General features: G+C 52.5%; 1 protein-coding gene and 1 long non-coding RNA gene across 10 annotated transcripts; one reads left to right on the forward strand and one right to left on the reverse strand.

The window, feature by feature from the left end:
- Nucleotides 1–419: 419 nt before the first annotated feature.
- Nucleotides 420–11,437, forward strand: PRRG3 (proline rich and Gla domain 3). Of its 9 annotated transcripts, none has more exons than XM_025460717.3 (5): nt 894–1,012; nt 3,347–3,557; nt 4,432–4,470; nt 5,403–5,563; nt 5,886–11,437. In XM_025460717.3, exons 3-5 carry the CDS (start codon nt 4,464–4,466, stop codon nt 6,411–6,413), a joined length of 696 nt encoding a protein of 231 aa, XP_025316502.1. In that variant the 5' UTR covers nt 894–1,012; nt 3,347–3,557; nt 4,432–4,463; the 3' UTR covers nt 6,414–11,437. The 9 variants fall into 9 exon arrangements, with proteins under 9 accessions (XP_025316509.1, XP_025316506.1, XP_025316502.1 ...); XM_025460716.3 differs by lacking the exon at nt 894–1,012 and adding an exon at nt 1,407–1,541; XM_025460715.3 differs by lacking the exon at nt 894–1,012 and adding an exon at nt 1,684–1,814.
- Nucleotides 11,438–12,682: 1,245 nt separating this feature from the next.
- Nucleotides 12,683–22,605, reverse strand: LOC125754681 (uncharacterized). Its single transcript, XR_007409429.1, has 2 exons — nt 21,537–22,605; nt 12,683–13,996 (listed from the first exon to the last, which is right to left on the reverse strand). It is a non-coding gene; the product is annotated as an uncharacterized LOC125754681 (long non-coding RNA).
- Nucleotides 22,606–24,576: the final 1,971 nt, after the last annotated feature.

The raw sequence follows: 24,576 nt of genomic DNA on the forward strand, positions 1-24,576 counted from the left end.
ACCCTCTCCCCCAGAACGGAGAGGGCCTCTAAAGCCTACACAGCCCTTTTGGGTCCCAAAGGACTCCCGTTCTTATCCCCGGGTGATCTTGATTCCCTTCTGTGCAAGCCTTCTCCCCAGGCGGGGGGATGTGGGCCTCTTGCCTTCATGAAGGAGGGCAGAGGGCTGTCCTGGGCAAAGGGGGCTCTGAGTACAGGTGCAAAGCGCCCTTGGGAGCCGGGTTGGGAGAGGAGAGAAGGGCAGGGGGGCTGCTCAGCTCTGGGAGCTGGACTGCCAGAGGCCCGAGGGGATGGAAGCCTTCCCCCTATTTTCCGATGGAGGCAGGACATTGGAATCTCTCTGCCTGGGATGGGGGTGGGGATAGTTCCGGGTGTACCTTCTCTGGATCATCCTGCCGGAAACCCCAAAATAGGAAAAGGGGTGGGAAAGGCGCCCACTTCAGTTGCCAGGAGGGCTCCAGAGGTGCAGAGAACAAACGGAACCCTGAAAACTCAGCAGGTGCCCTGGACCACCCCGGGGAAGCTTGGGCAGACCCAGACCCCGAGTCCCCCGCCCCCCCACCCGCAACGGTCCCCCCTTAGCAGTCCGCCGTGTCGCGTGCTTCTCCTGGGACCAGTGTCCTCTACCAGCGCCTGGTCCTGTCATGCCGAACCTCCCGCAGCGCGGCCTCCTGTGCCCCCTCCCCGCTCCCCCCCGCGCTCCCCTTCCTCTCCCCTTTCTGCGCCTTCAGACTTTCCCAAACCCATTTCCTCCTTTATTTCGCTGCAGCCCCGCGAGGGAGGCAGGCTTCTCCCCATTTACCAGATTTGACCGGCGGGGAGCCTGCCGTCCCGGGGCGGGGGGGGGGGGGCGGTAAGTGAAGGAGCCAAGGTCACCCAGTCATTGGCGGAACGCAGCCTCCACCCAGCCCTTCCGCGGGCCCGCTGGAGCCCTGCGAGGTGGGCCCGGGGTGCTGGCCCGAGCCCCTTCTTTCCTCGGCCGGCTCTCGGGGGCGGGCTGGCCACAATGACAGGTGAGCCTGGGTCGGGGACAGGTGGGGGAGGGTGCGCTGCGCGGGGCCCGGGCGCGTGGGCCTTGGGCGCGGCCGCCCCAGCTCGCCTTGGCGCCCGGGCTTCCGAGGGCCAGGGCCCGGGGGCACCACGGGGCCCGCGCCTTCGGCTGGGGGGTCCCCGGCGCGCCCCGGGCCCGCCGCCCAGGCCCCGCCCCCCGGCAGCACGGGCGGGGGCAGGGGCGGCGCCGGCGGAGCGGGGCGCGGGCGCGCGGTGCTGGGTGCGCGCCGCCGCCCCTCCGGCCCAGCTCGCCGGCCGCCCGCCCTCCCCCTCGGCCCGCTCTCCTCGCCCCCTGCCCTCTGGCGTCCTCGGCCCGGCGGCCCGGCGCGCGGTGCGGCGCGACGATCGCGGCCTGGCGAGCGGGGCCCGGGGGTCGTGGCGCTCGAGGGTGGCGCGCGAGGCGCGGGGCGCGAGGCCAGACTTGGCGCAGCGGGGCGTGGGGGGCGGGCAGCGGCGGAGTCCCCAGAGGACAGCAGGGCAGGGGGGTCCGAGGTAACGGGCAGGGCCCGGGCGCCCGGCTGCGAGGGGCGGGAGCTCCAGGCGCACCTCGGCCCCGGCCTCGGCCGGGCGGGCTTCGGGGGGCCCCGGGGCGGCGGGCGGGCGGCGGGCGGGGAGGGCGGGCGGGCGGAGACGGCTGGGCCGGGCCGGGGGCTTGGCCGACGGGGAGCAGGTGGGCGGGGACAGGGCCCTGCTGGCAGAGGCGCCGCAGCGAGGTGGCGGGCTGCGTGCGCAAGCAGGGCGGCCGCCTCCTGGGCCCAGAGAACGGTGAGGCCGTTGGGGTTGGGCGCCCCGGCCCCGAGGGCATGGTTCGGAGTACAGGGCCCCTGAGCTGGGCGCCGGGCACTGCTGGGCGGGGGGGTCCGGAGGCCCGGCCGGGCCAAGGCGTTGGGGGTCCCGAGCAGCCCCAGGAGAAGAGTGTGCCCGGGCCAGAGGCTGGCGCTCCTGGGCAGGGCGCAGCTGGCGGGCGACGGTGGGCAAGGACGGGCACGTTAAGGGCTGGCATGAGCGGAAGGGGACCAGGAGGGCCCAGAGTTGGAGTTGGAGCATAATTTGGGAGTTTCATGTCACTGGGTGGGTTGATGAGTCATGAGCTTTGGCGATCACAGAAGCCTTTCCTGGCGACAGCTAGTTCTGAGTGAGGGGAATGAAAAGGGCTAGGATTGGGAGAAGTGGTTTGCAGGCCACGTCTTGGGACACCTGGTGCTCTGATGGCCTCCTGTCTCCATGCGAGGGATTTGGGGAGCGACCTTTCAGACTGCTGTGATTTGGCTGCCTCAGCCCAGGCTGGGGTTAAGGAAGGTCTTTGTGGCGGCCTGTCCCTGCCTTCCTTCCTCTCCAGGCCCTCAGGATTCAGCTGTGTTCCTGGGGGGAGTGGGTTAAAAATTCCTTGGGCCTACAATCAGCCTTACAGTATCCACCAGGGGTAGGAGGGACATCATGTATATGCGTGACTGCAGCAGCATTCTCTGTCTGGAGCCCTCACGCTTCCTCACTGTTGCCATAGCAACGCCCTATTGATGGTGTATTTATAGGGGAAGAAGCAGGCGCTAAATTTTGGGGAAGGAGGGGGAGGCGGCCTCGCAGCAGCAGCAGCAGCAGCAGCAGCAGCAGTAATGGTGGCTGCAGAATTGTTAATGGAGTGTGCCATTCCCTGTGAGCTGGGTTTTTTTTTGGGGGGGGGGAAGGAGGAGTTCCTGCCTTTTTTGAACCTTAAAAATAAACTAATAACTTTGGCAAGTGTCAGGAGAGCACTCATTCGTGGCTATGATAGGTGTGGGTGTGCATGCACCCAAGTCAGGTGTGTTTGGGACAAGATGTGGCTGTGTGTAAGCTGTTATGTAATTTTAACACGTAAAAATGAACAGAACCGACACGGCAGTTCTCTTCGATAAACAATGCAATGTGTGGCTTTGGATCTTCACTCGCTAGGACAGCCTTTACTCAATCTTTGCAAACTGTGACACAACAGCTCCATTTTTAATTCAGTCAAACCCTTTGCTGTTAGGCGTGCCACACCCACACCCTCACCACGTGACTGGCATTGGCCCTCAGGGAACCCCAGAGACCAGTCAGAGGCAGAATCTTGAGATAAATAGTCAGTCTTCACTCCTTCCACACCGAGGGCCAACTCTTCTTACCATGGTAGACCAATCTGGGGGACGGAGTCGCTCCCCGAGTTTTGGGTGGGATCGTCCTGGGGTTCAAAAGACAAAATCCCCCTTGACGTGGGGTTTCTTGTAGACAGGGGATAGATTTGCTGTTTTTCCTTTAGCTTTGATTTTATTTACCATTTATAGCCTACGTGTTTGCCGATCGGATTGGAAGGTATATTTGAAATACACACAAGGCCCTGCACCTGTGAATAGAAAAGCGTGTGCCACGCTGCCAAGGAGGAGCATAGGTGCTTCACCAGCTGGGCTTCACGGTCAGCGTTAACACTGAGCTTCCTGGCAGCCGAGGTGAAAAGGGTAGCACGACGGGTTGCACGTTCCCGTGTCTTGCGTCCAGGTAGTCATAAACCCCCAGCTTCTGCTTGGGGAGGGAGCAGTGGGGTGATGGCTCCCAGGTGCGGACAGCTCGGGCAGTGCGTGTGCGCGTGCGCGGGAGCACTGGCCCTGGTTTATATAGTGGCTGGAGAATTCCTGAGCAGGAGCGGGGCTTTGGGACATTGCAGGCAACCCTTGCGTTGAGTTAAGCATCTCAGTTCCAATCACGCCGGTCACTATCTTCATGCCCCACTGCAGTGGTCTTCGATGCCATGAGAGGAGAGGGAGCTAGTTGCAGGAGACCCTCGGTACCCTGTCCGGTGCAGACAGACACAGTGGGTCACCCGGGGTTGGGCCATGACTTCTGAGATGCTTGTCGCCCCGTTCAGCGCTGCCAGCACCTGCTTCTTCAACACGGGCCGCCTGTTTTCAAGGAACATACTTGTCATTAGAGGTTTCTGGGACTCGCCATTGTGAGCAAAATGAGTCCCTAAGAGTGGGTCCTGTCTCTGTCACCGTTGGCGTGCTTGACCTCACCTAATTCTCCATCCCTCGGAGGTCCTTTCTGACTTAAAAGTGCGAAGACTTGTTGAGGGAAGTGAGGAAGGAGGAAACTTGGCCTGTAGGAGGGGATCCCCCCTCTTTCTTTTAAAGGTCATCTACACTCTCAGACTCTGGTCATGGGGGGAAGAGTCAGAAGGAAGGTTAGCTTTGGGTTCTGCTGGGCCTCAGGGAGCTTGGGGGAGGACGGGAGGCTGTGAGTGGCACAGGGGGTGACATGAGCTTTGACCTTTGACCAGGCCAGTGGGGGTGGGAGTCACATCCCAGGGCCGAGGGGGTGCCCTGTAGGCTTTGAGGTGTGACCTCACTGTAACTCTGCTTTTCTCCTCTGCCAGGCAAGTGAGACGCTGGAGCTGAGGGAGCAGCCATGGCAGGTGAGTTTGCCAGGGCCCGGGTGGAGGGGTGAGTGGCCGTGCCCAGGGACTCACAGGAAAGGTGCATGCTCACCTCTCAAGTCCTGTCCAGCCTGCCCGTCCCCAGGGTGTCCCTGAAGCCCCTGTCTCATTGGTGGGTCGCAGCTTTCCCCTCTCAGCTCTGGATCCATCCTTGAGTGTGTGCCCACTTGTAGATGTGCACCTGCCCAAGCCTGTATGAGAGAAACTAATACGACAGGCCTACTTTTTGGTAATGGGCGCCTGCTTTTTGGGAAAGCCCTGCCTGCCTGGGCACTGCAAGGGGCTGGTGGATAGGATACTAGCTCAGGTTTACAGAGCATGTAGCTGAGACCATGTGGGGCAGCTCGACTAGGCCTGGGTCCCTCCCTTGGGAATAAGTAGATATGGCTAGGACTCAGTGACACTTTTGGAGGACGCGTCTGTGCCCAGTCTCCTGGGGCTTCCTTTCTCCTCATAGATCCCTGTGACCCTCTTCCCCGGGGCACTCTCAGATTTGTATGTGCCCAGTGCCCCGATCTAGCCCAGACTGGACTGGTAGTAGGTTGTCTGGGTCTGGGCAATTGGTGACGTCGCAGGTGGCCATTCAGGCGGAGGGACAGGGCACCGCCCTGGTAGAGTCCTATGGGGTGATTTGCGGTTGGTCCCATTTTCCTCTGTACTACCCGGGGCCCCACACTCATGCGTCTGCTCGGGTCCGTGGTGTTCTAAGCAGGTGCATCGTGGCATCGCAGAAGGTCAGCCAGCCCTTCGATCCCGGGTGCAGAGGCGCAGCCGTATCCGGGGTGGCGCGGCGCCTGCCGGCTTTGTCCTGCTTCCCTTCCTCCCTGTGCTTCCCTGTCCGGGCTGAGTCGGGCCTGAAGGAGCCCCAGGGCCCTCGCCCGTGCCAGGCCTCAGTACGGCTCTCTCCTCAGTGTTCCTGGAGGCCAAGAATGCCCATTCGGTCCTGAAACGGTTCCCCCGCGCCAATGAGTTCCTGGAGGAGCTGCGCCAGGGCACCATCGAGCGAGAGTGCATGGAAGAGGTCTGCAGCTACGAGGAGGTCAAGGAGGTGTTCGAGGACAAAGAGAAAACGGCATGTGCTGCCCCAGGGCGGCTTTGTGGGAGCAGGGGAGCCTGGGGCCCATCACAAGGCGTGCGGGCAAAGCCGCCTGGTCTGTGGCAGGGGCGCCAGGGCCATCGAAGGATGTGGCCTTAGAGCCCCAGCCGCCCGATTCTGGGGGCCTCGTCACTTGGGAGCACCCTCCTTTGTCCTGGCAGCTGTCGACGGTAGGCCAGCTGGGGGCGGGGGCGGCCACAGGCCCCGCCGAACGTGCCAGGCCTGCCAGAGGTCTCGGGGCTCCATCTGGGCCGTGAGGTCGTGCGTGCAGGTGCAAGCGGCCCCCTTTCTCTTGTAGATGGAGTTCTGGAAGGGGTATCCGAACGCCGTCTACTCGGTCCGAGATCCGGCCCAAAGCTCAGATGCCATGTACGTGGTGGTGCCCCTTCTGGGGGTGGCGCTCCTGATCGTCATCGCCCTGTTCATCATCTGGAGGTGCCAGCTGCAGAAAGCCACCCGTCACCACCCGTCGTACGCGCAGAACCGGTATCTCGCCAGTCGTGCCGGGCACAGCCTGCCCCGGGTCATGGTGTACCGGGGCACTGTGCATAGCCAGGGGGAGTCCTCTGGGCATCGTGAGGCGGGGGGCAACCCGCAGGTGGTGCTGGGGCCCAGTCGCGGGGGCAGAGCCACGGTCCGCCTCGAGAGCACCCTCTACCTCCCTGAGCTCTCTCTCTCCAGGCTGTCCAGTGCCACCCCTCCCCCGTCCTACGAGGAGGTGACCGCGCCTCAGGAGAGCAGCAGTGAGGAGGCGAGTGTCTCTTACAGCGACCCACCCCCAAAGTATGAGGAGATAGTGGCCACCAACCCCGGCTCGGACAAGTAGTAGGACTTCTGTCCTGTCCGGAGTGAAAGCCTCTTTTCAGGGGTCTCCTATTTTCTTTTTAACTTTTTAAAGACTGTGCCACCACAAAACAGCCTTAGCCTCCTGTTGCCAAATAATTTCCTAACCGTGGATTTGTAGGAAGTCAGCTGTCAGAGACAGGTCGGGGGGGGGGGGTAGGGAACACACATGCGTCAAAGCCCCTGGGGGAGCCACAGGCCAGAGAGCCCAGCTCTCCCAGAAGCCCCCATGCTCCCGCCATCCTGTCCTCCCATCAGGAACTGGCTTCTCTTATGCCAAAGGTATTAGCCCATTGAGTGGATTGTGGCCCGAATGTGCGTAGGCTCAGGCCCCGGGGCCGTGTGGCGGGCTGGAGACCTGTGTGTGTCTGGCTGGGAGCCTAGGGCACAGAGGTTGAGGGAGAGAAGCTAGGTGATCAGCAGTCCCTTTTCCTCCCCTGTCTTCTGCTTTCCGTCCTTGCTTAACATTTTGAGGACGGGGACAAGGACTGAACAACAACCACAAAAAAGAGTAATAATGAGTAAATAAACGACCAACACAATAAAGCAAAACAATACAACCTGGGCCATTCATAGGGGACCGAGGGACATCAGATCTGTGATACTCCCCTGCCCCGACACCCACCTCCACACACGCTCATGACCAGATTAAAAGGAATATCTGGAGCCAGCTGGAAGGAGGACGGGTTGTGTGAAGGATGAGGGGCACGGGGCTGGCTGCCAGATTGAGTGAGAGGCCTGTGCGAACTTTGCTATCCTGGAAGCTAGCTCTGGTTCTAGTGTGCTTGGCCTTCTGAAGACCTTGGCTTTCTAGATGTGTACCGGCTGTGCTAAAGCCACTACCCACTGGCCTGAGCCCAATCGTAGCTCTGGGAACACTAATGCTGGTGACCCTGCCTGGGGAGCCCCTGGCCTCTGAGTGCTCAGGGCTACAAGCCTGGGCCAGAGCGCTGGAGTTCTGTCCTACTGAGGCTGATAGTACCCTGGGATGACAAAACCCAAGAACTTGGCCTCCTCAGCTTTGAACTTTGAGGATACTTCCCTTTTCGTGAGCAGGTGCATTGAGTTGAACTTGAACTTCAGTTGACTGATTTCTCCTTAATAATGGTGCTCACCTGGGGAAAAGATCCCAAAGTGTCCCTTTCTAGAACTTCCTTGGCAGGGGAGGTGGGGAAGCCCGTGACCTGGGGTTGAAGACGCCTTCGGGGTTTCCTGTGTTATGGCCAGGTGCTGGTCCATTTTTAGTGACCCCTCTCTGCGGCCCAGGAGCTGTCCACTTCTGCATTTCAGGGAGGTTTTGGACAGCAGTGGGGCAGGAGTGACCTGCCCTTGAACTGACCGTGACCACGTAAAAGATTCTCGACACTGCTTCCCCCCTAGCCCTGCATGTCCGTCCTCCTGGCCTCGGAGCCAAATCACTTTTTCTCTGTGGTGCTTAAAATAATGTAGCAAATCTTTGTGGGGTCCATTAGAGTGCACAGCCAGGGTCTATTGGCAACCACAGCAGTTCAAAACCCACTGACAAGACAAGCTTCTCTCCGTCCAAACAGCTCTCCAAGGCAGGCATCGGGCCTCGTCCTTTGACCGCAGCCCTGCCTCGAGGCCGCGGGTGACTTCTGGAGGCCCCTCCCATCCTGAACACTTGCCCTGGGACACACTTCAAGTTTAGGAGACTTGTATTCTTATCCCACTGAGGCCACCGACTTCGACAGCTTGACCCGGTGGCTGGGTTTTTCCATCCTCCCCCCACCTCCCGGACCCAAGGGAGGCTGACTGAGCTAATAATGCCTGTGCAGTTCCTGAAGCATCAGGGAGCTAGTGCAGTTTGCCCTTAAGAAGATGCTTCTGGAAATGTGTAGCTTACAGGAGACCCGTCTCATGGGGGCCTTCACGTGACTCTGATGTTGAGTCTCGACTTGGGGAGTCAGTGTCCTGCCGGGTGATGCTTTCTGTTCTCTCGTCTGTCCTTCCATGAGAGCTCCCTGATGCCACAGGTGCCAACCAGGTGCATCCCACCTTCCCTTCCTTCCTCTTCTCCCTCTGGACCTCTAACATGACACTCCTGCCCTTCTTCACAAAGGGATTTTTAGCCTAGAAGGGCCCTGCTCTTTCCACGACGGAGGCTGCGGTCTCTCCTATTTGGCCTGTGGTGGAGGACCCGGGGGCAGCCCGAGGCCTGTGAGCCACCTGGGAGCGGGGGAGAAGACCCTGACCCCCCCCACCCCCCGCCCCGTGTGTCTCTTCCCCACTGAGAAGAGAGCCGGGCACAGGCCCCGCTGACCAGAGCCAAAGGGAGCATGCCAAGGAAGGCCTGCTGCATTTGGCATCCGCGGAGCCCTGCCCTGCCAAGCCGGGTGGAGCTGGGAGGGAGCGGGAGGCAGGAGCCTGGCCTGCGGGAGGGCAGCACATGCTGCGTCCTTGGGCGCCAGGCCAGCGAGTGCGGGCCTGCAGGGAGAGCTCGAGAGCAGCTCCTGGGGCCCTGTGTGCTCCCGCTAAGGTGCTCCGCGAGATTCTAACAGGTGGGCTTGCCACCGTGGTCTCTGGGACGTTTTTTGCAGTCTATTGTAGAAAACAAAGTCTATAGTACACAAGGGTCATAACTCCTCACGGTGCACACTCGGCTTTTACGAATGCTCTGTATATACCTTTTCAAACTGTGTCTTTGTATGGACGTTGGTTTGATACAATGCTAAATCTGTAGTAGCTACATTTTTGTTGTATTGGGACCTGTGTGCGTGTGTGTGTGCGCGCGCGCGTGCGTGCGCCTGTGCATGCGTGCCTGTACACGTGTGCACGTTGCCTTTTTCTCATATGCTTATCTGAAACAATAGCCGGTGTGTGGCTATATTTGTACCAGGAGGGTTCCGGTCTGAAGGGAGGAATGTCACCTCCTGGGGCTGGACAGCCTTTTGACGGGACCCTGAGGGAGGAAAGCTGAGATTGGCTGTCCAAGCCCCGCAGAGTCACCACCTTCTGCCCCCACTTCACGAAAAGTTTTAGGAGAAGACTAAGCAGCTCCACCCTGTGGGCCTCTGCCCTGTGGGACCCCCCCACGCCCTTCTGGCACCGTGTCCCCCACCTCTGCCCCTGTTCTGCGGGTCTCAACAGCTGAAGGAGATCTGAGCACTCCTGGGCCTTTTTCTTTTTCCATTTTCTTTTGTGGTGGAACAAATGTGTGACTCTTGCCTTTGGAAATGGTGGGGCTAGTTGTTCAGATATTTTTCATGAAGACAAAAAAAAAAAAAGAGAAAAGGCTTTAAAACACTTTTTAAGACTTTTTAAAACGAGAATCGCAAACCTGTCCCTCCACGCTGCTCCCCATCGCCTGGGGTTCTTCAAAATGAAAGCACAAGAGAAAGAGTGAAGCGCACAGGTGCCCAGCAACACCAAGCAGGCTGACCTGGAGGCCAGGAGCCTCCTCTTCCGCTTGTGAATCCCACTGCCATTAGTGCGAATTCCTTAGGGTGCTTGGGAAAACAGGAATCTGCCCGGTGGGTTGGATGTTGCCTTTCTGGTGGCCTGAATATGAGGAATTCAGGACAGGAAAGTGTCTTTTTTTGTTAAGGAGTTTGAACCAGATGGTTCCTCTCTGGCTGCGGGTTGATCTTTTGACAACCGAATGGCATCCCTTGAGAAGAAGGAAAAAACAACACTGCCTCTAGATTGTTCTTTTGTCTGGGGAAAGGGGTGGGGAGGGGGGCTCTTTTTCACCTACGCCCTGTGTTTCTAGGAGTGTGCCTGTGTGCTGTGTCTTGCACGTGCCCTCACGTTCAAGGCTGAGATGGAGAGCTGGGCAGCAAAGCTTTCCAGCTTGACAAGTAATGAAGCTCCATTTCAGGATTGTGCCGATTCAGAAACAAGCACATCCTCCCCACCGAACTCTGCTCCTACTAATCAGTATAATTAGCTAATTTCAAAGTACTGTAATCAGACTGCCTGCAACCATGGTAAAAGCCTATTAATTTGAAGCCCACTAATTCAGAACTTATAGACAAATCACAACTTATCTTATTAAATTATCTTAATTCACGGTATCTGCGATTCTTGCTCCGTAGAAAGGTTTGACATAGTCTTCGCGATGTTAGTCGATGTTCAGGGTCCTATGTGTAAGAGGGATCTAGTTAAAATGAGCACTTTTTTTTTCAAAGAAAAGGCTCAAGATATCAGGGATCCCTTCACCGTGCCTTCAGCTTTGGGGTTCAGCAATTCTCGTGTGTGAGGCTCTTTGTGCGTAGGATGGTCTCTTGGTCTCTCTCCATTGCGGGAAGGGTGGGTGCTGTAGCTTTTCATTCTCGTAGCCTGCAATTTAAAGTAACGTAGCTGTGTATCTTGCTAAATATTCTGTGAAGCCGATGTTTTGCTATCAGACTGGCCACTCCCATCATTCGCCCCCAAATATTGAACGTAGGGAGCTTTTCCTTTCACAGGCTGTGGGCGGCGAGTCTCTCTCTAGCAAGAATTTCTCTGACAAGGATATCCAAACAGCACACCCCCTCGGGCTCATTGCCTCAACAGTTGTTCTACTGTACTGAGACATCTGACCGTTGCACAGTGCCTGCCCCTCCCCCGCCCCCAGCCTGAGCATTAACACAGATATTCAAGATTGAAACAAATCCCACAGCTGCTTTTGCCTCCCTATCTGTCTCCCCTTCCGGATGCCACTTTCCCAGGCCTGAACACACCTGCTATTTCACTCTGTGATTGTGAATTTGTGATAGTGGAAACCCTGATATGTGCAACTGAGCTTCTAGACATGATTACTGTGAAATGGATTCATTTTGGTACCACTTTAAACTGTGCTTGTATTCATGTGTTGACCCATGTCAGCTGGGAAATCTGTACATTCAGTAGTATGTCAGGATTTCACTGGAGCCTGGGAGCAACCAACCCTCTTGCTTCTGATTCTTTCTCTCTCTCTCTTTTTATAATTGTTGAGTTTAGCTGTTCGACTTTGTCTCTTTCTGTACAAGAAGATAATTAATAATAATAAAGAGCACATGGCATTCACTTGTGTCCTGTCCTCATCACTCTCGGATCCCTGCTGACTCCAGAACTTTCATTGGGGCATGGATGGTTGTGGGCCAAATGTGTGGGGTTTTTTTCCCCCCCAAAGTCAGGCTGTAGATAAGGAAACAGCCCAAACCAGTTTAGAAGCAGGAAGCAGAGATGTCCTGGTCCTAAAAGATTGTCCTTATGTGTAAGATGATCTCCTGACCCATCCTCCTGGGACAGGTTAGTAAAGTCTGTCACAAATCAAGTTAGCAATTTCCCTGTCACCTGATCCCTGGCTACTAACAGGGTTGTCTCTCTTGCTAAAAGGATACCTTGCTTGGTTTCAGGGCTGGGGGAGGGGTGGGAGGGAGAAAGTTTTCTGTGTCCCGTGAAGGTAGGACTTAATACTCAGGCTTTGCCCTGGCTCTGCTTGCCCAATTCAGAGAATGGCAAGACTCAGAGACTGTTCAGAGGGCAAGGATGCACTCGCTTCCCCTTGATGGAAGCATAGTCTCAGCCCCCAGTACTCCCAGCTGTTGGTGTGGGGTGAGATATGGCCATGGGACATCACTGGTGCAAGTTGGACCAATCCCCAGTAATGAAAATAATCCACCCTCAAATAGGAAAAGCCATGGCAGTGAAGAGAAAATGACCATGAAATGTAGGGCCTCCTTCGAGGATTGAATGTGGAGGCCAAATGCCAGAATGACAGCGAGGGGCCTTGGGTTCCATTCCTATCCCGGACTGGCTTGTCGAGTGATGCCAACTTTCTGGGGATGTGGAGAAGTCAAATGAATACTTTTCAAGTGGACTCCAGGGCACAGATGGGGTCACATTCTGAACATGGGGTTTGCACTTTAGGCTCTTTTTGTCAGGAACAAGCATTCTAGGCAGTGACGTAGAGTCCCAGGCTAGCCCATGTGAGGAAGCTAATACATGAGGGAGTTCCCAGGCTTCCCAAGTCCCTGTTCAGGCACCATCCAAGGGACTGGGTCTCCCTTTCTTGTTTGCCTGCTGTACCACAGCACTACACGTTCTGGGATTGCTTATGGATGGTGAGGGCAAGTCAGGGCAGGGACTTAAAGGAGTGATGGTAGGGAAGGGGCCAGAGACTGCTTCCTGGGTGTGACTTGGGATCCCTTTTGTCATCCTTTCCCTAAGCCTCCATCCCATACTATCCCCAAACCCTTCGAGCAGCTGGTCCGAGACTGCACCTAGCAAAGGGATGGAGGGATCGTCGGAAGGATCCGTGAGATGTGCTTGGAAATGATCATAGCCAGCATTTATTGAGCACTTGGAGTATGCCAGGCCTTATGGACACAATAACTGAGACAGTCCTCCCAAGAGACCTGTGAGAGCTGAGGGAAGGAAGGCCAGGGAGGTATGCCATTTGGCCAAGGTCTCACGAGCAGGAAGTGCTGCCCTCATCGCGGGAACTCACATTTGCCCTGATTGTCCCACCCTGGCCACTCAGATGACACTGTTAGTCTTCTTGGGAGGTCACTTTGCTTTTGATTTCCTGTGGCTTGTCCAACCTGCCAGCGTCCCCACACCTCCTCTTGCCCAACTGGTAATTCCACAAGGGCAGGGACCGTGTAAAACATTTTTCTCCTCACTTCTTCCTCAGAACTCAGCACAGTGGCTCACAGTCAGTGTTCAATGAAATAAAATGTGTCGATTGATTCTTTTGTCCAATTAAGACCCAGGGTTCACATGTCAGTTTGCTCGGGTGGCCATAACAAAGTACCACAGCCTGGATGGCTTAAATGATGGAAATGTATTCTCTTAGGATCCTAGAGGTTGGGGCTCTGAGAGCCAGACGTTGGCAGGGTCGGTTTCTTCTGAGGCCTTTCCCTTTGGCTTGTAGACCACTCTTTTCTGCCTGTGACCTCACATGGTCTCCCTTATGTGTGTGTCGGTGTCCTAATCTCCTCTTGATCTCATTTAACCTCAGTTACCTCTTTAAAGATCCTATCTCCCAATACCGTCATATGCTGAGGTATTGGAGGTCAGGACTTCAACATAAGAATTTGGGGGTGAGGGATCCCTGGGTGGCGCAGCGGTTTAGCGCCTGCCTTTGGCCCAGGGCGCGATCCTGGAGACCTGGGATCGAATCCCACGTCGGGCTCCCGGTGCATGGAGCCTGCTTCTCCCTCTGCCTGTGTCTCTGACTCTCTCTCTCTCTCTCTCTGTGTGTGACTATCATAAATAAATTAAAAAAAAAAAAAAGAATTTGGGGGTGAGAGTTGGGCAGGAAACACAATTCAGGCTATAACATTCCATTTGTAGCAGGGAGAGTCTTTGCTGCTCCTTATCCCAACCCTGGGCACGTCACACACGCTCTGGAAAAGCTTAGGGGTGGACATCAGGACTTCTCTGAGAGGCCAGTGAAGACAGGGGCACCTTGTCAGCCTCAAACCAGGCCTCCTAGAGCAGTTTCTTCCTTGCCACAAACGGACAGGTCTGGGACAGTTGCCAAAGGTCCCGACAGGCCAGATGGGATTGGGAGAGAAGTGGGCTTCAGAATAGTTTTTCCAGGGTTCCTCTGGGGAGAGTGATGTGAGAACCCAAAGCCTGAAAAATAGACAAAATGTTTGTGACCACTCACATTTTGTTTATAGGAAAAATATGTTGTTTTTAGGAATCACAAGACTAGCAGCTCCAATAACAGTGACGTTCAGCAATTTCTCCGAGGAACTTACACTGCGTGATGGATTCAGTGTCACCAGGCTTTACGTGCTACAAAACAGAGGCCGGCTATCATTTCATATCAGATTGGATACACTAAATCGCAGCAGCGCACTGAGTAGACCAGTCACTCCTAGAACTCCTGAATCCTGGGGCTGATAAGGGCATAGGGGGGTAGGTGCTGACAGAGCATGGTGTTCTACAAGCTTCAAGCCAGGCCATGGGGCTCTGGAAGGGAGTATAGTAACATCCTAGGTCCTATCTTTCTGGAACTCTGGGACTAGTTTTGTGGGGAAAGCATTAGATAAGCCACAGCAATGACGTGTGTTGCAGTTTCTGCTAGGGAAAGTCTGGGGGGCTGGGGCTGCGGGCTGCCAGAGAAAGCCTTCCTAAGGAAGCCATGCCCAACCTAAAGATTGAAGGATGAGTAGGAATCAGTCAGGCAAAGAGCATGGAAGACAATTAAATCAGACAGAGGAATGCCACGTGAAGGGGTTTAGAGTCCAACAAGGCTGTCAAGTTTTTAAGGAAACAGAAGACTCCAGGGTAGCATAAGGGGAAATCTTTGAGCGAGATGAGCCTGGAGAGGCTGAGGGAAGGCAGCCCATGCAGGGCCCTGAGGCTACACTCAGGGCTATAGTCTTTACTCTGCAGTGAGAATGGGAAGGCACTGAGGAGTGCTTTGAGGAGCAAGAGGACATGGCCAGGCCTGTTGTATTTATTTATTTATTTATTTATTTATTTATTTATTTATTTATTTATATAAATTTATTTTTTATTGATGTTCAATTTGCCAACATATAGCATAACACCCAGTGATCATCCCATCAAGTGCCCCCCTCAGTGCCCGTCACCCAGTCACCCCACCCCCTGCCCACCTCCTCTTCCACCACCCCTAGTTCGTTTCCCAGAGTTAGGAGTCTTTCATGTTCTGTCTCCCTTTCTGATATTTCCCACTCATTTTTTCTCCTTTCCTTTTTATTCCCTTTCACTATTTTTTATAGTCCCCAAATGAATGAGACCTTATAATGTTTGTCCTTCTCCGATTGATTTATTTCACTCAGCATAAAGATGAATGGATAAAGAAGCTGTGGTCTCTGTATACAATGGAATATTCCTCAGCCATTAGAAACGACAAATACCCACCATTTGCTTCGAGGTGGATGGAACTGGAGGGTATTATGCTGAGTGTTATATTTAAAATAGTCTGCCTGCTATGTGGGTAATGGGCTGAAGGGGTCACAATAAGATCCAAGAGATAAGGTACGAGGCTATGCCGTCATCCAAGCAAGAGGTGGTGATGGCACTGGCTGGGGTAGTGACAGAGGAGACAGAGAGAAGTAGACTACTGAGAAGCTTTTTGCTCAAACACTGAATAATATATTGAGGATATTGTATCAGGGTTCTCCAGAGACACAGAACCAGTAGGAGTCGTATACAGAGATAGAGAGTTGGACTTATGGGCACCCCCCGCTTTTCAAAAGTTTGCTTTATGCCACTTGGGTTTTATGAAAGACCTGCATTAGCACCTGTTTTCGCTAACTGAAAGAAGCCAGCAGAAGATTTTTGCTTTTATAAAAATAGGCCAAAAGCAACAGTAGCATCCATCGTCCAACATTTGTCTTGGAGTGATCTGGTCCACGGGCTGTGTGCACCCGGAGCAGCAGGAGCCACACCACCAGGCTCTTTCCTCACCAGCTGCACTTGGTGCCTCAGTATCCAGCTGCCACAGCTTTGAACTGTGTCTGTGAGCATCTGTGCTTTATCTGTTTTAAAAAGTTTATACTGAAATTCCATGGTTAACATACAGTGTCATATTAGTTTCAGGTGGACAATGTAGTGAGTCAACACTTCTATATGTCACCCCATGCTCATTACGGCATGTGAGCTCCTTTTGTTCTATTCGAGCTCTTAATGGATTGGGTGATGTTCATTCACACTGGGGAGGGCCATCTGCTTACTGAGTCCATTGATTCAAATGTTGATATCATACAGAAACACCCTCACAGACACACCCAGAAACAAGGCTTAATCTGGGCACCCCACGGTCCAGTCAAGGTGACACGTAAAATTTACTATCACAGGTGGGATGGGACTATGCATAGTGACTGATTGGTTGGGATGGGTAGGGAGGAGTCCCAGATGACTCTGAGGCTTAGAGGCTCAGATTGAGGCATAAAACCATTCAATGGGAAGGGTCATAGCAGAGGAAGAGTAGGTCGGGGGAGCATGCGAAGTGTGTGGTGTGGAGTGTGTCTGAGGGGACTAAGGCGGGAGGACTAGGGTCAAGTTACCATAAAGATGATAAACATACCCAAAGTTACTTGTACAATTACACTGAATGAAATTCTTTGCTAATGAGGAAAGAATCCAACATAAGCAATTGAAAAAAAAATGCTGCATAGTTAAGTCTTTCTCACATCCCATCACCCTGACATTTTTTGTATTTGTCACTCTCCCATGTTTATAGACCTTTGTGATTATACCGGACACTTCGGTAATCCAAGACAAACTTCCTATTTTTACCAGCAGATTAGCAAACTGGATCCCATCTTCAACCTTTGCCATGAAAACTGATATATTCCCAGTATCTGGAGATTAAGACATTGACATCTTTCGGGGGGGGGGGGAGGTATTATTCTGCTTACCGGAATTCTATTCACTTTATCATCTAAAAAAGATTATACAAAAAGGATGATAAATGAAGTCTTGTGTATGAACCCATGAGCCAGGAAAGAGGCCAGAGGCAGGGGGAAAAACCATGGGGGTGCAGAGTCCTGGAAACCAAGAGGAGAGAATGTTTCTAGAAGGAGAAAGGACAATGATGTGAAATGCTTCCAAGAAGTCAAGTAAGATGAAGAGTGGAGTGGGCTCATGGGATGGAGCCGGGAGGTCAGTGGTGGCTTTGGCCTGGTGCAGTTTCAATTGAGTTGCAGATGAGAAAGGCAGACTAGAATGAGGAGATGAATGTCTGGGAGGTAAAGGAGCAGAGACAGTGTGCATGCACAGTGGGGGTGACACTTTCAAGGAGTTGAGAAAGGACAGTAGCATAAGTAAGTGAGACAAGATACTAAGGGAAGACAGTTTTTTCCCCTTTTTAAAATTTTCAGGTCATTTCATTTATTTATTTATTTATTTTTAAAAAATATTAATTTACTTATTCATGAGAGAACAGAGAGAGGCAGAGACATAGGCAGAGGGAGAAGCAGGCTCTGTGCAGGGAGCCCGACATGGGACTCGATCCCAGGACTCCAGGATCACGCCCTCAGCTGAAGGCTCAACCACTGAGCCACCCAGGGATCCCAGGTCATCTTACTTCAACAACTACCTAATGAGCTCCTACCATGAGTCAGGTCTTATGCCAAGTGCATGGGAGACAGAGTGGTGAGTGAGGCTGACAAGGTCTCTGCCCTAATGGAACCAACATCCCCATGCTGGGAAAGAAGTGATGATATTTCCTTGTTGAAGAGAATTATCTTAGCAAGGGGGGAGAAGCTGAAGGCCTTGGAGAGCGCAGAGCTGGGTTACTGATAGAGCTGGAGATGAGCCCAAGTACAGGGGGCCACCAACCTTGCTAGCAGCACTGCAGCTCATCTATTGTAACGAGCAAGGAGGAGGCTTTGTGGCCTCTGTGAGAATCCCAGCAGCTGGGCTTCAAGCACTAACTCTAGTAGGAGCTCAGTGTTTCATATGCCATGCCTCGTGACCCGCCTTTTCCCAACAGAACCACCAAGGCACGTTGCTACTAAGTGAGGAGCTAGGCCTCCAACCCTAAGGGCTTGTGGGGAGGGGACAGCTGGACTTCAGAGCCTGGGCTCTGATCCACCGCTGTCTTGGGAGAGTGAAGGGCAGGGCAAGGGGGGACGGGGCTGGAGGAGGCTTGCTGAGGCTCTCCTGAGCCAGTCCCCCCCCTGGGGCCTTCTCCTCTTCTCCGAGGACCCCAGGTCACCTGTCTGAAGCCACTGGTTTGCGTCTAAGCCCTGCCACCGAATTGCTAAGTGAACTGGGCCCAGGTTGTGCATCTAAAATGGGGGATAGGGGATCCCTGGGTGGCTCAGCGGTTTGGCGCCTGCCTTAGGCCCAGGGCGCGAATCATGGTGACCCAGGATCGAGTCCTACGTCGGGATCCCGGCATGGAACCTGCTTCTCCCTCCTCCTCTCTCTCTCTCTATATATATATGTCTATCATAAATAAATAAATTAATAATAAATAAATAAATAAATCTTTTAAAAAAATAAAATAAAATGGGGGATAACAGGAAAAGTATCTACTTGTCTACAGCTTCTCAGGCCTGTCTTTCTCACCTTGGGTTTTTCCTCTCTTCCACCTTGTTCTCTGGCTCAGAAGAGCTGCCATTGCTTATGCTTTTGAGCTGGTCAGTGTCTGAGACTTTGCACCACTTTTTTCCACCTCTTCATTATTGTTGGCCATTTTCCTTTGGCTTCTGATTCTCCTGAATTGTACATACACTTCACGTCTCAGTCATTGGACATAGAAACAATTGAGAGCAGATGCATCTCAATCTGGGGAGTCACCCTGCAAACAAGAAGGCTGCGGGTTCTGTGAGGTCACCTTATCTGACACCGTTGCCTCTAGCTAGGATCAGGAAGGAAGGCCTTTCCCACCCACTCCAAGGATTCCCTGCACATGGGGCAAAAGTGAGTGGCAAGCAGACAACTAAATCCCTCTCGGTTTCCAAATCTGCTGCCAGCTTTTGGGGCAAGGGATTCTCAGGCCAGTGGAGAGAAGACATGAACAACAGAGACAGCAGCCGGCTCCACCGGGAGGCAGAAGGCAAGCTTCCCAGTGTTTGCTCTTCAGGGCTGCTCTGTCCCACGTCCACGTGCACACAGGGCAGTCCTGAGTTCCCCACCAGGTGCCTAGCTAGCAACACTTGAGTTCTCCTGTGGGGGCTGCCCCAGGGGCTGCAGGGAGAGACATGGCTGCTGAGACATAAGCTTGTCAGTCTGGGCTGCGGCTGTGTCAGTGTCTTTACCCCACTTCTGCTGGGGCTGCTCCCTCCAGGGTGGACCAGTTTGGGAGGTGGGGTGTGTGACCAGCATTTCCACCCAGTCCAAGCCACCTCGGGAAGCAGTGAGCTGTCCTGGAGGTGTGTAGGCAGAGGCTGTCGGTCTTGGGGACAAGAGTCAGTCTCTTGCTCTTAGGTTGACAAAGCTCAAGAGAGTACCTACGACCCTTCCAGGAAGGCAGAGTGTAGCCGGATTCAGGGCAGGACTGCCAAAAAAATGAGCCCCTGTTACCGTCCCTCAGACCCATGGGCTTTCTGCCTTCCTGTCTATTTGTTCTTGTCTGCCCTCTAAGCATAAGTTCCACGAAGACAGGAAACTTGTCCCTGGTCTCAGGGCTTGGCACCGAGTCAGTCGTGATTCATGACAGTCATACTGAATGAGAGAGGCCCACATTTGGAAATTGAGGAGCTCTCTATAACCTCCTGCTGGTGGCCCTGTCTCTGCAGGGGCGGGGGGATGAGTCTGAAGGGTTGCCCCCACATGCTCCTGCCACTTATTTCTCCCTCTCTGCTTATGAAGTGACTCAAGTTTAGGCATCTGTCCTTCCTGTCTCTTTAAGGAACGGAGGGACAGCTGCAAGGCTGCACTAGTTCCCCTTCCCCTTCCCTTCTGGTTGGGGAGGCCCTGGGGCTCCAGGGATGACATCAGTGCCAGCTGCTTCCAGGAGCAGGAAGGAGAATTGTTTATAGGTTCATAAGTTTCATTAACAAGTGGAGAGGAAACTCCCAGATGCCTGGGATCTGAGTTTGCAGCCCCAATCAGGTTACTCGCTTGGCCTGAAACTGGACTCTGAGCAGAGCTGGGATGTCATGGACCATTGTGCCCATTGGCTTTGAATGGTCTCTTCCCTAGAACCCAGATATTGGCTTCGAATGGTCTCTTCCCTAGAACCCGGATATGAGAAAGTGGATAAAAGCAGAGCTGCTAAAAAAAAAAAAAAAAAAAAAAAAAAGCAGAGCTGCTCTGTGTGAAGAGAGGCTGGAGGCTGCCTTGAAGCCCAAGTAGCCTCAACATACCTCCCTGCAACAGTAAAACATAGTTTAAAACTGGGTTTTGCCCAATCTTCCATGTGAAGATGGGAAACAGATGCTCAGAGCTTGGGAAACAACTAGCCTAAGTTGCCCCGGTGTCACTCCCAGGTGTGCTGATCCTGGCCTGGGTTCCTGTCACCCTCTACTGCTACTTGCCAGGGAGGTGGGAGCAGGCGGTGCACAGCACTGCCGGGACCCATGCTTGTCAGGAATCTGAGTCCAGCACATGGCTGGCTGAACAGATGGAAAAGGCCAGTGGTTGGAAGGCATTGGCGGAGGCCTGCGCTCCAGCAGGCAGAGGGACAGACAGACGTAAGACAAAGGCAGGCAGACAGGCAGGCAGCAGCCGGAGTCAGACACCTGCTCTGTGGGGGGCTGGATGCTCTCTAGATTTCAGCACAAACGAGGATGCAATTAACTGGATTTGTTTGGCCCCCAGTGGAGGCTCTGTGCTCATGATCACCTTTAGTGAAAAAGATGATATGTTTTCTTTGGAGACGTTTAGCTTGAAGGGAGGGGGAGCTTTCATCCCCATGTTTTTCTGTTAATAAAACCACTCTTATTTTAATAAGGATCCAAGCCCTCCAGCAGACAGTTCACGGGAAAGAAATACAGAAAAATCAATAAACATATTAAAAATTGCTCAGGTTTATTCATAATTAAAGCAATAAAGTTAAGGCAACAATAAGATAGATATCATTTTCTACCCATCATACCAATGCCTTTTAGAAAGTCTCATAATACCTCCTGCTGATAAGGCTCTGAAGAAAACAGAACTTTCTTCCACTTGGTGAGGTCCCACCTGCTGCAGTCTCTTAGGAGGGGCATGGAGATTATTGGTCAATATTAGCAAAAATCGTCAACATGCACACCCTAGAACCCCACAATTCCACTTCTAGGCACCCGCCCTACAAAAATATTTACATATGTGTGCAAAGAGGCATGTCCAGGAACGCTCACTGCATCTTGTTTATAAAAGCGAAAAGCTTTAGACACCTAAAATGTCCACGAACAGGTCAATAAACAGGGGCGCAGCTGTGCAGCAAAAGCTGTGTTTCAAAGACGTGAGGGAGATTTGTTCTGACATGCAAGATCCCCAAGGCACGCTGTGCACTTAAAAAAGCAACTTGCATATTTCTCAATAAACTGGGGGGAAATTCCACAAAACCCTTTTAAGAAAAGTGATAGACAAGAACCCCCTGTCCTTCCCTTCATGTAAATGTATACATGTAAGGTCACACACTTCTATCCATTTTTCTTTTTACCTTTTATAAGGGTTTTCCTAATATGTGTCAGGTACTTGGAAAAAAAAAGAAAAAAAAAAGCCAACCAAAACCAACAGTCAACTGCGGAACAGCACGTACCTCAAATGTATGATCTCATTTGTGTAGAGCACTGCAAACGTATACACACATCTCGGCCAGATGTTCTCTGGGCCCCTCCTTCCTCTTTCCAGAGGCATCTGTCTAATCTCCAGGGTGAAAAGAGCTTTGTGTTTTCTGGCCTTCTTCTTTGGGAGCCTTCCACTGGGGTCTAGGTCTCTGTAGCCCCCCACCTTCACTAAGCATGAGCCATTTTCTCAGGCGCCATAAGGCTTGGCCCAGTCCCCTGTGCTCTAGGGATTTTCCAGGCCTCGGGCCCCAAGGTTGTCACACTAGGCAGTGGAGGCTTCCCAGCCATGCTGTAAGGTAGGGATTGTTAGCTCCATCGTCCAGTGTGGAGACAGAGGCCCAAAGAAAGGAAAGACTTGATCAAGGCCAAATCGTGAGATCATGATTAGAATGGGCAGAGCACAGGGGCTGCCAGAGATAAAATAAAGGATACACAGTCAATTGTGAATATCAGATAAACCGTGAGAATACATCTTCAGTGTAAGTTTGTCTCAAACGTTGCGCAGAGTGTACTCACACTAGGAACTTACTTGTCCTGGGACCCGTGGGTGGCTCAGTGGTTGAGCACCTGCCTTTGGCCCAGAGCGTGATCCTGGGGTCCTGGGATTGAGTCCCGCATCTGGGGCCCCTCTGCAGGGAGCCTGCTTCACCCTCTGCCTGTGTCTCTGCCTCTCTGTCTCTGTGTCTCTCATGAATAAATAAGTACAATCTTTAAAAAAAAAAGAAACTTACTTGTCCTTTATCTGAAATTCAAATTTAGTTGGCGGTTTGTATTTGTATTTGCTCAGTCTGGCAGCCCTGGCCAGCAGAAGCCTATGGTTCCTGCTTCCCAGGCTCCTGGGTCCCCCCAAAGCACACTTCTCCACTCTTAAGGTGGCCTTCCAGAAAGCTCGGATTTCATTGCAGCTGCTCCACTGGATCTGGGAAGGGCTTCCTCAGGGCCTTCAGGAATGCAGGCAGGGCCTGGGTCTGCTGGGCTCCAGATTAGTCCCAGTGCTGGACAGGTGGGGCCAGGGAGGGGGCCAGGCAGTCCAGACCATGTCACCCTCTCTAGGCAAGTTGCAGCCCTTCCTTTTCTCTCTCACACTTTCCTTCCTCCCTCCTCCTTCCCTGCTTCCTCCTCTTCTTCCCTCCTCTTCCTGGCCCCAGCTGGGCTTGGTTCCTTTTGCAAATCACCTCCTCTTCCCCCCAGGGACTCTGGAGCTATTCCCTAGAGCCCAGGGTTCACCTCTGGTGATTGTATCAGTCAGGGTTCTCTAGAGAAAAAAAACCAGTAGGACTTATGTCAGTACATGTATGTATGTGCAAATGCCTATGTGTGTGTATACAGAGATTTATTTTGAGGAATTGGCTCCTGCCATTATGGGGCTTGCAAGGGCAAAATCTGCAGGGCAGGCCTGCACATTGGAATCTGAGGCAGGGAGAGATGCTGCAGTCTTTAAAAAAAATTGTTTTTTTTTTTTTAAAGTTTGAGCATAGTCCACATACAATGTTACATTAGTTTCAGGTGTACAATATAGTGATTCAACAAGTTTGTACATTATGCTATGCTCAGTACAATTGTAGCTGACACCCGTCACCATACAATGTTATTTTAATATCACTGACTCCGTGTTCCTGGTGTTCCTGCCGTGCTTTTTACTCCCATGATTTATTCCTTCCATATCTCCCACTCCCCTGGACCTATTTTGCCCATCCCCTACCCCCCTCGTCTCTGGAAATCAGCAGTTTGTTCTTTGTATTTATAGGTCTGAATGTGCTTTTTGTTTGTTGTTTTCGACTCCACATATGAGTGGAATCATATGGTATTTGTCTTTCTCTGTCTGACTTATTTCACTTAGCATAATACCCACTAGGTCCATCTACATTGTCACAAACAGCGTGATTTCATCTTTTTTAATGTTTGCACAATATTCCACTGTATGTGTATATGTCATGTCTTCCTCATTCGATATCCAATATTCTTATTGATGGACACTTAGGTCACTCTGTATCTGGGCTGTTGTAAATAATGCTGCCATAAAAATAGGGGTGCATATGTCTTTTCACATTAGTGTTTTCATTTTCTTTTTTTATTGTTGTTTTGTTTCATTTTCTTTTTTTAAGATTTTTTTAAATGTATTTATTTACTCACGAGAGGCAGAGAGAGAGAGAGAGAGAGAGAGAGAGAGAGAGAGAGAGGCAGAGACACAGGCAGAGGGAGAAGCAGGCTCCATGCAGGGAGCCCGACATGGGACTCGATCCGGTCTCCAGGATCACACCCTGGGCTGAAGGTGGCGCTAAACCGTTGAGCCACCGGGGCTGCCCTTTGTTTCATTTTCTTTAGGTAAATACCCAGTAGTGGGATTATTGTTTCATACAGTATTTCTATTTTTAATTTTTTGAGGAAACTCAATTCTATTTTCCATAGTGGCTGCACCAATTTGCATTCCCACCAACCGTGCGTGAGGGTTCCTTTTTTTTTCCATGTCCTCACCAACACTTGTTTCTTGTATTGTTGATTTTAGCCATTCTCACAGGGGTGAGGTGATACCTCATGGTGGTTTTGATTTGCATTTCCCTGATGATGAGTGATGCTGAGCATCTTTTCACATGTCTGTTGGCCATCTGTATGTCTTCTTTGGAAATAAGTCTATTCAGGTCCTCTGCCCCTTCTTAAATTGGATTTTTTTGTTTTTCTAGTGCTGAGAGTTGTATCAGTTCTTTATATATTTTGCATTTTAACCCCTTCTCAGATACATCATTTGCCCATATCTTTTCCCATTCACTAGGTTGCCTTTCTGTTTTGTTGACAGGTTCCTTTACTGTGCCAAAGCTTTGTATTCTGATTTAGTCCCAGGAGTTTTTGTTTGCTTTTGTTTCCCGATGTTGCATTCTTGAGCAAAATTTCTTCTTCGCTGGAAAACCTCAGTCTTTGCTCTTCAGGCCTTTCAACTCATTAAATGAGGCCTATCCACATTATCAAGGATTAGTAATGTCTTTTACTTAAAGTCCACAGAGTGCAAATGTCAAC

Source organism: Canis lupus, chromosome X (assembly GCF_003254725.2).
Source record: "Canis lupus dingo isolate Sandy chromosome X, ASM325472v2, whole genome shotgun sequence".
NCBI classification, from domain to species: domain Eukaryota; kingdom Metazoa; phylum Chordata; class Mammalia; order Carnivora; family Canidae; genus Canis; species Canis lupus.